The 11,647-nt window shown below is 51.6% G+C and overlaps 1 protein-coding gene across 3 annotated transcripts; it reads left to right on the top strand.

Moving 5' to 3' along the window:
* The first annotated feature begins 832 nt into the window (after window positions 1–832).
* Alox15b (arachidonate 15-lipoxygenase type B) lies at window positions 833–9,703 on the top strand. 3 transcript variants are annotated; one of them, XM_059269438.1, is made up of 14 exons: window positions 833–979; window positions 1,064–1,286; window positions 1,573–1,654; window positions 4,547–4,669; window positions 4,875–4,978; window positions 6,162–6,334; window positions 6,535–6,681; window positions 6,788–6,991; window positions 7,836–7,922; window positions 8,065–8,234; window positions 8,415–8,536; window positions 8,637–8,737; window positions 8,815–8,985; window positions 9,418–9,703. In XM_059269438.1, the coding sequence occupies exons 1-14, from the start codon at window positions 833–835 to the stop codon at window positions 9,595–9,597; spliced, it is 2,034 nt and encodes a 677-aa protein (XP_059125421.1). In that variant the 3' UTR covers window positions 9,598–9,703. The 3 variants fall into 3 exon arrangements, with proteins under 3 accessions (XP_059125421.1, XP_059125422.1, XP_059125423.1); XM_059269439.1 differs by lacking the exon at window positions 7,836–7,922; XM_059269440.1 differs by lacking the exons at window positions 7,836–7,922; window positions 8,415–8,536 and having other exon boundaries at window positions 8,065–8,224; window positions 8,640–8,737.
* The last annotated feature ends 1,944 nt before the right edge of the window (window positions 9,704–11,647 follow it).

Below are 11,647 nucleotides of genomic sequence, written 5' to 3'. Positions count from 1 at the left end.
CCTAGACATACCCTTTTCAAAAATACATATAATAATTTTAATTTATTTTCACATATACATACAATGTATTTTGATCGCATCCACCCCCTCCCTTTTCTCCAACTCTCCCTGAATTTCCCCCATACCCGCTCCCAACTTCATGTTCTCTTCTTTTTTAATAACCCACTGAGTCCAATTAGTGCTGCCCATATACACACACCCTCAGCTCACCTGTCACCTCCCCTGGGTCGCTGAGGCCTTTTCTCTCCACCCCAATTTGTCAGACTCTCACATTAGCAATGTCTGATATCTTTCCCAGCATTCATTATCATCGAAATGTCTAATAGATACTGCATTTGAGTGTCTTGTGCTTGATTTTAATAAGCATGCAGTCAAAGGCAAAGTCTTGCCTGCTTCTGTGTTGCCAGCATCTAACAGTCCGGGCACAGTGACGGCTCTCAAAATTATTTATTAAAGGAAATGACAGAACGCACGTAGCCGGAGAAGAGTTGTAGGAAACGGGGAAGTGGGTCCCGCACACACATTTAAAACTAAGACAGCACATAAATAAATTCAATAACTGTACCCCACATCCCAGTTCGGTCTCAAACTCGCCCTGGGGACCTGAGTCACTTCCCTGTCCAATACCACTCACCGTCGCTCCGGGTTTCAGTCTCTCAACCCAGCTCCTCCCGGCCCTTTTTCTGAGGGCAATGAAACCAAAGGGAATTCGGTTGGTCGGTAGCAAACACGTTTCCCCATAACCCGGAATGGTGGGCGGAGCATCCCTGAGGTAGAAAGGCACCCAGCCTGGCAGTCCAAGTAGCAGTAGAGAGCCAGACTGGTGAGGAGTATGGCTAAATTCAGGGTGAGAGTATCCACCGGGGAGGCCTTTGGGGCTGGCACCTGGGACAAAGTGTCTGTCAGCATCGTGGGGACCCAGGGAGAGAGTCCGTTAGTGCCTTTGGACCGTCTAGGCAAGGAGTTCACTGCCGGCGCTGTGAGTGTCTGGGGAGCGGGCAGTGGTGAGGATGGGGAGGGGGCGGGAGGGACCACTCTCGGCCTACTAAACAGCCCCTCCTAGGAAGAGGACTTCGAGGTGACGCTCCCCCAGGACGTTGGCCCTGTGCTGATGCTGCGGGTACACAAGGCACCCCCGGAGCTGCCCCTCCCGCTTGGGTCCCGCCCGCCCGACGCCTGGTTCTGCCGCTGGTTCCAGCTGGAGTGGGGGCCCGGGGCTACACTCCACTTCCCGTGCTATCAGTGGCTGGAAGGGGCGGGGGACCTGGTGCTGCAAGAGGGAGCAGGTGAGGGGGTGCCGAGGAACTGGCTGGGGCCACCGTAGGGGCACAGCAGTGTGGAGGAGGCTAGGGTTGGGGACTGGAGAGGCGAACTAGTGTGGACACCAGGAAGGGGCAGAGGAGGGGGGGGGGGGGGCTGGTGATGCTGCAGAAGCAGGAGGCGGCGGCCAGCCTGCTGCGGACAGAAATGTACCCGGGGTGAGGGCACCAGTGGGTCTGGCAGTAATAGAGGGAGAATGTGTGTAGCCAGAGGTCAGAAGAGTATCCTTTCCATCCATGCCCCCACCCACAGCCAAGGTCTCCTCGGAAGACCACCACCCTAAGCTCCAGCTCCAGCGTCATGAAGAGCTGAAGGCCAGGAAGGAGATGTACAGGTGAGGAGGGAGCTAGCCATTCTTCCAGGAGGACTGACTCACTTCTGGCATGGGAAGCAGACAAAATAAGGACTATCATCCAACCTGGACCCCAGGCCCAGCTGTGTTAGCAACCATGGGCACCCGCGACTCACAGGCCCTCTGATCTTGTGGCTGAGCAGGAAGACCCTATCTTAACCAGCCTTTCAGGTGACTCTGGCACCCACTGAAGTGTGAAAACCCCTGCTCTAACAGCCGTGCCCTGTGGCTCACTCTAACTTTCTTTGCGGTTGCTGTTTTGTTTCTATTTTTTTCTCATCTGTCCGGTCCGTGCATCCATCCTCTCATAAACACAGGCGGAACTCCAGGCATCCCCTGGGGAAGTTGGAACACATCCCTAGAAATGAGACATCCTCGGGCAAGGGTGCTTTCTCTGTTGTCTGCTCGGGATGAAGAGTTAGAGAGGAGAGCTACCTAATGCTGAGCTCTCAGAAGGTGGAAGTAACAAAGGAATCAGGCTCCTGAGAAGTCAAGTCAGGTGTACTCAGGAGGACATTTTCAAAAGAGCTTGGTGCTCTTAATCTTGGTTGCTTCCCAAATCCTGGGCTGCCTGCTTTTGCCCTAGGTCTCTGGAGACCAAGCAAATTCTACATTTGTCATGGGGGGCGGAGGGGGGAGATACTGAAATCTACTTTGTTGATGCAGGCTCAGTGTAGACCCTAACAAAAGGAGGGGGGGTGTCTCAGGGAAATCATTACATCTCTTTGATCTTTGTTTTCTTCTTGTTTGGGTTGTTAGGGAAAACAAGTGAGAAATGGTTAAGAATGTAGCTAATAAGAAAACAAAACAAAACAAAAAATGCCGGTGGTGGTGGCGCATGCCTTTAATCCCAGCACTCAGGAGGCAGAGGCAGATGAATCTCTGAGTTTGAGGCCAGCCTGGTCTACAAAGTGAGTTCCAGGACAGGCTCCAAAAGCTACACAGGGAAACCCTGTCTTGAAAAACAAACAAACAAACAAAAGAATGTAGCTAATCGGACCTGGGAGTGTAATTCTGTATGGGAGGCTCTGGGTTTGTTCTTCAGCACTGCGTGTATTATAAAAAGAAAACACTTGGGCTGAGGTGTAGCTCGGTGGGGAGAGTGTTTGCCTAACCACATAAAGCAGATACGGTGACACACACCTATATTCCCAGCATTTACGAGATGAAGGCAGGAGGACCACAAGTTCAAGGTCACCAAGAGCTAAGCAGTGAATGTGAGGTTTAGTACATATGAGACCCTGCCACCCTTGGGGTGGCAGGAACCACTCAGCAACAAAAATGCTAACCTGTATAAATGTGTGCTGTTAGCATTATTCCTATGTCTGATCTCTCTGGGTCCTTAATATTATAACTAAAGTGAGGCTTCAAACCCCCCGCATTAGCATCTTCTGGGTACCGTTAGAGAAGGCAAGCTCTCAGTCCCACCTCATTACCCACTGATTCCCAGGTGAGTCAAGTACAGAGTTTGGTCGCCACCTAGTGGCAGTATCCTTTAATTGCAAACTGTCCTTTGATGTCCAAACTCAAATCTAAAAGCTTTTTCATTATTCAGTTGTTTTTGATACTGTGAGTTGAACTCATGTTCTTTGCATTCCAAGTAAACACACATCACTGATTTATATCCCCAGACCTTTTAATTTTATGTTTATTTTTTAAAAACTTGTGCCTGGCAGTGGTGGCGCACGCCTTTAATCCCAGCACTTGGGAAGCAGAGACAGGTGGATCTCTTGAGTTCGAGACCAGCCGATCTATAGAGTGAGATCCAGGACAGCCAGGGCTGTACAGAAAGACCTTGTCTCAACAACCCCCCCCCAAAGTTGTAATTACATTTTTCTTACATGTGTATGTCTGTGTGTGCACAACCTATGATATCCATATGGAGGTCAACAGGTGACTTGCAGGGATTGGCTCTCTCCTGCCGTGTGGGACCCAGAGATTGACCCCAAGTTGCTAGACTTGATCGTAGGCAGCAATTTTTTTAATATTTTTTTTTATATCTTTATTTTTATTTTTTATACTGGGGATTGAACCCAGGGCCTTGTGCATGCTAGGCAAGTGCCCTACTTCTGGGCCATATTCACGGTACTTTTAAAACTTTTTTACTTAGAAAATGGGTTGCAGCTTCTTGAAACAAAATTTAGTTGTTTCACTGAAAAGTCTCTGGCTGTGGCTTGCATGATTGTGGGACTTAAAGACAACCGCCTTAGGCCAGGGCAGAGTAAACTGATTCAGCTCCCCAGGCTGTGGAAGCTGGACTGCCTCTGGATGGGATGTCTGCCAACAGCAACTGACTCCTGGGGAACAGCCCAGCTCAGGGCCACATCCCTTCCCAAGATGCATCTGTGTTAGGCATCAGGTACTTCAAGCAGGTTACAAAGCAGGTGTGTGCGCAGAACGCAGAGATACTTACAGAAGAACGAGCAGGCGGGAAAAGCCACGTATGCAGCCACAAACCATGGCGATTCCCTCCCACCTCCCAGATGCTTTTCTCCTCCCCTCTCCTGCCCTCTCTCCTCAGCTCTTCCTCCCTGCCTTTCTCCCTCCTTCCCCCCTGCTTTCCTGATTCTCACTCTACCTAGGTCCCAACATTCACGTCCTATAATCCAGATACTTAAGGGACTCCACCTGTTTGGCTCAGCTCCAACCTCAAGTTCCTTAAGGGGGACTCCAACTGACTCAGAAGTCTCCTGTGGGGACATGTAGCTTCCTTACAACCCACTGAGCATAGAGGAGAGATGGGTCTCTGGAAGGTCCCTGTTGGCAGAAGGGGGCTGTCTATGGCCAGGGCCCCCTGGGGCAAGATTCTTCTGACTCAATGCAAGGGCTCCTCCCTGAAGCCTTTGCTGATCATTTACCTGCCACCTGTTCCAGCTGGAAGACCTACATTGAAGGTTGGCCTCACTGCCTCGACCAGGTGACTGTGAAAGACTTGGACCTCAATATCAAGTACTCCGAAGTCAAGAATGCCAGATTCTACTTGAAAGTCTACTCGGCGTGAGGATGCCACACTGTCCCTTGTCCCCCCCCCCCCATGTTCTCTTGTCTACTCAATCCGATACCTCAGTGTACACTCAGCCCCGCTCAAGCGCAGTGTCCTGTGCAGTAGGACAGTGGCTCTTTAAGGGGACTGACTGCATCGGGCAGACGGGAGGCTCTCCTGGAGCCTTGGTCCTTCTTCTCACACTCCACGTTCCGTCAGTTTCACAGAGCTGAAAATCAAAGGATTCCTGAACCGCACAGGACTCTGGAGGAGTCTGAGGGAAATGAGAAGGATGTTTCACTTCCACAAGACTCCTGCGGCAGGTGAGGCCCTGGGCCAGGATCCTAACCTCTCTCTGGGATATCAGCGCCCATCATTACCAGGAGGCTCATAAAAAATTACCAATTCACCTTGTGACTTTGGGCGCCTCCTTGCCCTTCCTACTAGACCTTAAAGTTCCCACAGAAACTAAAGAGGGGGTAAGCAGAGGGGACCCCTGACCTAATCCAACAGTTGTCCAGATAACTGTGGTTGGGTCTGTGGACACAGGACACACAGTGGAGTTAGGCTGTGACTACTAATAAGACACAAAAGCACATCATTAGTGTTCCTTGGAAGATGTACTTATTGGCTTCAGAAACGGTTAAAGGAGGAACCCATGCTAGCTTTCAGGGTGCCCTAGAAAGCTTTCATGGAGGTGGGGAAGCTAAGTGGGTATGAACGCTAAGGATGAGGCACAGGGCAGAGAGTGCTCCGGGGACAGACAGATGAAGACCCTGAAGACAGAAGAATAGGATACCTATAAGAGAAAGAAGTTGCTGTGGCCCAACCGGACTGAGTAAGAGAAAGCAAGTCAGGGAGCAGAAGTCATGTCCACGTTTGTGTGGACTGTGGCAGGTTGGGGGCTTCCCTAAGCACAATGCGAGGCTAGTGACTGGTGGCCAGCTGAGGGACTGTATGACTAACTGATTGCTCCACTGGGTGGGTTGGAGGTCTGGGGACAAGCAGGAAGATTAGCCATGGGGTTCCAGCTGAGGTCAACGGGGATGGTGGCTTCATCAAGGCTATGGCTGTGTGGGAAAGGAGTGGACAGATGGGCCAAGAGACACCAGGGATGGAGAGTTCATGGGACTCAGTGGGAGGAGAAGAAAGGTGCTTCCTACAGAGTTTCTGGGCTCTGCCATGGACAGTCAAATAGATGAACTTGCCATTCCTTGGGATGCCAGGAAAGGGGTGGAGGCTAAGCTGGAAGATGATCCCACACTTATGTTGCATTTGAGGCTAGTAAATTCCCCAGGGTGGTGTCAGGTAGACGGCATGGTGATAGCCTGGGACTAGGGGTTACTCATTAGTGAACAGGCAGTAACCAAAGCCAAGGGATCGGGAGGCCATTGTAAGAAATAAAGAGGTACCCAGGATGGACAAGGGGGAACTCCATCATGCAAGCAAAGAGGAGATCTGTAGGAGCTGTGGTGACTTGTCCCCATGTCCCCCGCCCTCCTGCAGAGTACGTGTTCGCGCACTGGCAGGAAGACGCCTTCTTTGCCTCCCAGTTCCTAAATGGCCTCAACCCGGTCCTGATCCGCCGCTGTCACAGCCTTCCAAAGAACTTCCCAGTCACCGATGAAATGGTGGCCCCAGTGCTGGGCCCTGGGACGAGTCTGCAGGCTGAGTTGGAGGTGGGACATGGTCTTCAAACTCTGCAAACCCTATGCTAGTTTCTCCGGGCTCATCCCCCTCCTGGAGACAGCGGGGCGCAACTGTGTATTACCTGCCAAGAGCAGCTTCTCTCAAAAGGCACTCCCCTGGCAATCCTGGGTCCTCGTCCTGCTACAGAAAGCCAAGCCGGGTGCAGTCCTGGCTCCCTTTTCTCCCGTAGAAGGGCTCCCTGTTCTTGGTGGATCATGGCATCCTTTCCGGAGTCCAAACCAATGTCATCAACGGAAAGCCCCAGTTCTCCGCGGCCCCAATGACCCTGTTATACCAGAGCTCAGAGGCTGGGCCCCTGCTCCCCCTCGCCATCCAGGTCTGTAAGAAGGCAGGGGGCGGGGGATGGCAGAAGTAGAAAGGGTCCCATTGAGTGGCTGACAGACATTGGCACTGCCTCCCTCCCTGACCGCCTTACCTACCAGCTCAAACAGACTCCCGGGCCCGACAACCCCATCTTCCTGCCCAGCGATGACAAGTGGGATTGGCTCCTGGCCAAGACCTGGGTGCGCAACGCCGAGTTTTCCGTCCACGAGGCCCTCACTCACCTGCTGCACGCGCACCTGCTGCCGGAAGTCTTCGCCCTGGCCACGCTGCGGCAGCTGCCCCGCTGCCACCCTCTCTTCAAGGTCAGTGGCTCAACGAGTTGGCCCAAGCCAGGCGTGATGGCAATTACCTTTAATCCCAGCACTTAGAGAGCTGAGGCAGGAGGATCTCTATGAGTCTGGGACCTGCCTGGTCGACCTAGCAGAGTCCCGGGACAGCCAAGACCACTGCATGGAGAGATTCTTTCTCAAAACAAGCTGGCTCTGTCTGTATCCCAGGCTGAAACCAAGTCTGTAGACTTCTGGGCTTTACCCTGTGGTGCCTCTTCCTAGTGGCCTTTTCCTCAGGTGGCCTTACCCTTCCAGGCTTGGATGCAGGGCTCCCAGTTCTGACAGAAAAACACAGAGTGGAGTCTACATCCAGGGCCTAAGAATATCAAAGCAGAAATCCGAAAGTGCACACAGCCATGGGAAGGGAAGCCTTGCCTTTCTTGGAGATGTTTTAACTTGATGACAGAAACAAATGTGTCCTGTGAAGGCTCCTCAGGGCCTGCTCTATGCTCTCCAATCCGACTGCGGCTCCCAGCACCTGGTTCTCAGAAGTAGACTGAGAGGGACAGACCACATGGCCAGACCCCAGCTCTGCTTTTCATGGTGCTCTGCCTGCCCCAGGGACAAAGAATCTCAGAAAGTTCCCAGGGTCCTCATTTGACAAAACGAGCTGGTGTTCAGAGGGGAGAAAGAGCCTGCCTGAGGACATAGGACAGGATGCTGTGGACAGGACCTAGCCCTCATCACTGGGCAGGGGGTGCCATCACAAATTGCACCTCCTGTCCTGGCTAATGCTTTCCTCATGACTCACAGGGCGGGTGGCTTTGTGGGGGCAGGTCTGGGTTTCCCCAACTTTGCCATCTTCTGCCCCTTGCAGCTGCTGATCCCCCACATTCGGTACACACTGCACATCAACACACTTGCCCGTGAGCTGCTCATCGCCCCTGGGAAGGTGGTGGACAGGGTAAGCGCCACCTTTGGCGGGAGGGCATTCTTCAATTGGAAGAATATAGAGTTCTGAGGTGGGAGTGGCCCTGTTTCCTTGCCCCCACAGTACTGCCGCCTGCTTCTGAAGCAAGGTTTTGGTGCCCAGTTCTTTCCCTCAGTCCACAGGCCTTGGCACTGGAGGATTCTCTGAGCTGATAAAGAGAAACATGGAGCAGCTGAACTATTCTGCCCTGTGTCTCCCTGACGATATTCGAGCCCGAGATGTGGGAGACATCCCAGGCTACTATTACCGGGATGATGGGATGCAGATCTGGGGGGCAATAAAGAGGTGAGGGAACCGTCCTCAGGAAGCTGCAGGGGCAGTGGAGGCAGGAAGACTGGGCGGGAGATGGGATGCTCTGGAGAGGTTAACGGTGAAGAGGGCTGACGTACATTGACACGGGACAAGGACGCTTCTCAGAGAGGGTCAAGTTTGGAGTCAGGGACTGAATCCAGGTGCACCTTACAGCTTCGTCTCTGAGATAGTCAGCATCTACTACCCAAGCGATGTGTCTGTTCAAGAGGACCGAGAACTGCAAGCCTGGGTGAAGGAGATCTTCTCTGAGGGCTTCCTCAGCCGAGAAAGTTCAGGTACAGGGACCTCAGCCCTTGGGCCCAGCCCCACGCTCTGGCCTCTCTGTGAGGTCCTCGGATGCCCAGCAGCCCCGACCCCAGCCCAGCTTTCCTACAGGTATGCCCTCCTTGTTGGATACCCGGGAAGCCCTGGTCCAGTATGTCACCATGGTGATATTCACCTGCTCAGCCAAGCACACAGCTGTGAGTGCAGGCCAGGTAAGGTCGGGGCGACAGGCAGGCATTGCGATGGAAGGGCCAGGGTCCTGTCCTCATTGTATTCTCTCCACCTTCAGTTTGACTCTTGCGTTTGGATGCCCAACCTGCCACCTACCATGCAGCTGCCACCACCCACTTCCAAAGGCCAGGCTCGGCCTGAGGGTTTCATAGCCACTCTCCCACCAGTCAATGCCACATGTGATGTCATCATTGCCCTTTGGATGCTAAGCAAGGAGCCCGGGGACCGAGTAAGTATGGAGCTAGAAGTCAGGCCAGGCTAGGCTGGATAGGAAAGTATGCGTTGTTTACCCTCCCTGGACCAAACTCAACCCTGACATCAAGACCCCCACACACACCCCTCACTAAAAGGTGAGACCCATGACCCTTGGTCATCTCACAGTGAGGATCAGATGTGTAAAGAGGATGGTGAAAACTGTCACTCTCCGCAATGACAGTGACATGGGACTAAATGTTCCTTTAAATCTTCAAATTAAATGGGCTAAGAGATTACAGATCGCTGTCGCTTGGGAAAATGTTTAGGATAGGGACAGGGTGAGGTTCAACCAGCGACTGTAAGGTGACTGGGTCGGGGACACACTGTGGCTATAGTCAGCTAAGGTGGGTCGCAGCTGCTCAGGCGATGGGGACCTCGGCATCTCAACCCTGTGATTGGTCCTCAGAGGCCTCTTGGCCACTATCCAGATGAACACTTCACAGAGGATGCCCCACGGCGAAGTATCGCTGGCTTCCAGAGACGCCTGGTCCAGATCTCCAGGGAAATCGGGGAGCGGAACCGAAGCCTGGCACTGCCCTACATCTACATGGACCCTCCCCTCATCGAGAACAGTGTCTCCATCTAAAATCTTGAAGAAGAGGGTCCCATGTGACATACAGAGCCCTTGATCATGTCACTCCAAGCTAAGCGTCACCCAGAGAAAAGGGCCTTTCAAAATATACAAGTCCTCATAGCCAAGCCCCATTGTGTGAAACACACAAACACAATGAATAAAATCAAAACAGACCACCCTGCCGGGCGGCGGTGGCGCACGCCTTTAATCCCAGCACTCGGGAGGCAGAGCCAGGCGGATCTCTGTGAGTTCGAGGCCAGCCTGGGCTACCAAGTGAGTCCCAGGAAAGGCACAAAGCTACACAGAGAAACCCTGTCTCGAAAAACCAAAAAACAAAAAACAAAAAAAAAAAACAGACCACCCTAAAACTCCTACAGAAGACAGGACCTCACAGGACAGGGGCACCAAAATAACTGGAGACACCAAGGCTTCAGCTCCGATTCAGAGCTTTGCTTGTTCGCTTAGTTTTGCGTCACATGAACTGTGGACCGTAACAGAAGCACAGGATCCTGTCCCACTGCCCATAGCCAATGAGACCTCACAGTCACAGACCCTGTACAGGCTTCTCAGCAAAACAGGAAGTAGCCCAACCAAAACCTATCAAGAGGTCGATCATCAACTACAGGCTCACCCTGAAAATAAATATAACACTGAGAAGGGGTTATTGGAAGTCAGGAACAAAGAGAAGGACGAGGCTGAACACATGGCTCTGTGCTTAAGAGCACTGGCTGCTCTTCCAGAGCTCCAGGGTGGCTCACGACCGTGTGTAATTCCAGTTCTAGGGAATTGCACACCCTTCTCTGGCCTCTGAGGAACCAGGCATGCAGGTTAAATATCCATATACATAAAAATTAGGTTTGGGGTTTTTGTTTGTTTTTGTTTTTAGGAGAGAGGGGCATACTATCAGGGCCATTTCCAGCCCACCTCTTCTCAAAGCTCCCCAAAGTGATCTGTAAAGCAGGCTCCATTTCCAGAGAATTAGAAAGACTAACATACCTCTAATACCTCGTCCTCTAAATTCCAGCTCCACTCTGAAATCCCAGTATTTTATGTGCACTCTCCAGTTCTGGGTTTTTTGTTTGTTTTTGTGTTTTTTCTGGCTCAGACTCTGAACATTCATTAAAGTAACAAATGAGTCCTTTTTTAAGTCACCCAATGAATTTAATCTCTTATACTACAGGCATCAAAGTTTTGGGTCTTCGGTTGCATACGTTTTTATGAAACAATACTCAAAATGTAACATATACACTTGGGTTGGATGGCCCAATGGTTCAGAGCACTTGCTGCTCTTCGAGAAGACCCAAGTTCAGTTGGTTCAATTCCCAGCACCCATGTCAGGTGCAACCACCTGTTAACTCCAGCTCCAGAGGATCTGCTCTCTTCTGGCCTTACCAGGCACAGTACCCCTGTACATGTACACACTGACCCACACATACATTATATATATTCTATCTACATGAACCCAACCATTGAATCCAATAGACCCAAGCTTTAGAACAGGTAGTGTGGCCTACCGGACAGCCTTGGTAATCCTTTGCCAAAAATGATTTAGAGTTATGCATCTCTTACACTGTTTTGGTTTCTGTCAATAAGCAAGTCCTGGGGCTGGAGAGATGACTCGGGAATTAAGAGTGGGTACTGCTCCTCCAGAGGACCTGAGTTTGGCTCCCAGCCTCCACATCAGGTGGCTCACAACCGCCTGCAACCCCAGTATCAGGGGCATTTGACATCTCTGGCTTCCACAGGTATTGCACTCACAGGTATTTGCATGTGCACATACTCACATGCAGACACACCCACCTACACAGGTCCTTGCACTCACATGCACATACCCACATGCAGACACACACACCTACACAGGTCCTTGCACTCACGTGCACATACCCACATGCAGACACACATATCTACACATACTTTTAAAAAAATAAAAATCAAACCTTTAAAAAGAAATAAATAATTCCTGACTACTTAAGCCAAGACAGGGTGGAACGAAACTAAGTGGCTTTGGGTAGTAAGCCATTAAACCCTGCAGTTTCCAATAGGCCTGGAAATTTAGCAAGCA

Source organism: Peromyscus eremicus, chromosome 8a, assembly GCF_949786415.1.
Source record: "Peromyscus eremicus chromosome 8a, PerEre_H2_v1, whole genome shotgun sequence".
Classification (NCBI taxonomy): domain Eukaryota; kingdom Metazoa; phylum Chordata; class Mammalia; order Rodentia; family Cricetidae; genus Peromyscus; species Peromyscus eremicus.
The sequence above is the reverse complement of the archived record's forward strand: the minus strand, read 5'-3'. Positions and strand labels throughout refer to the sequence as shown.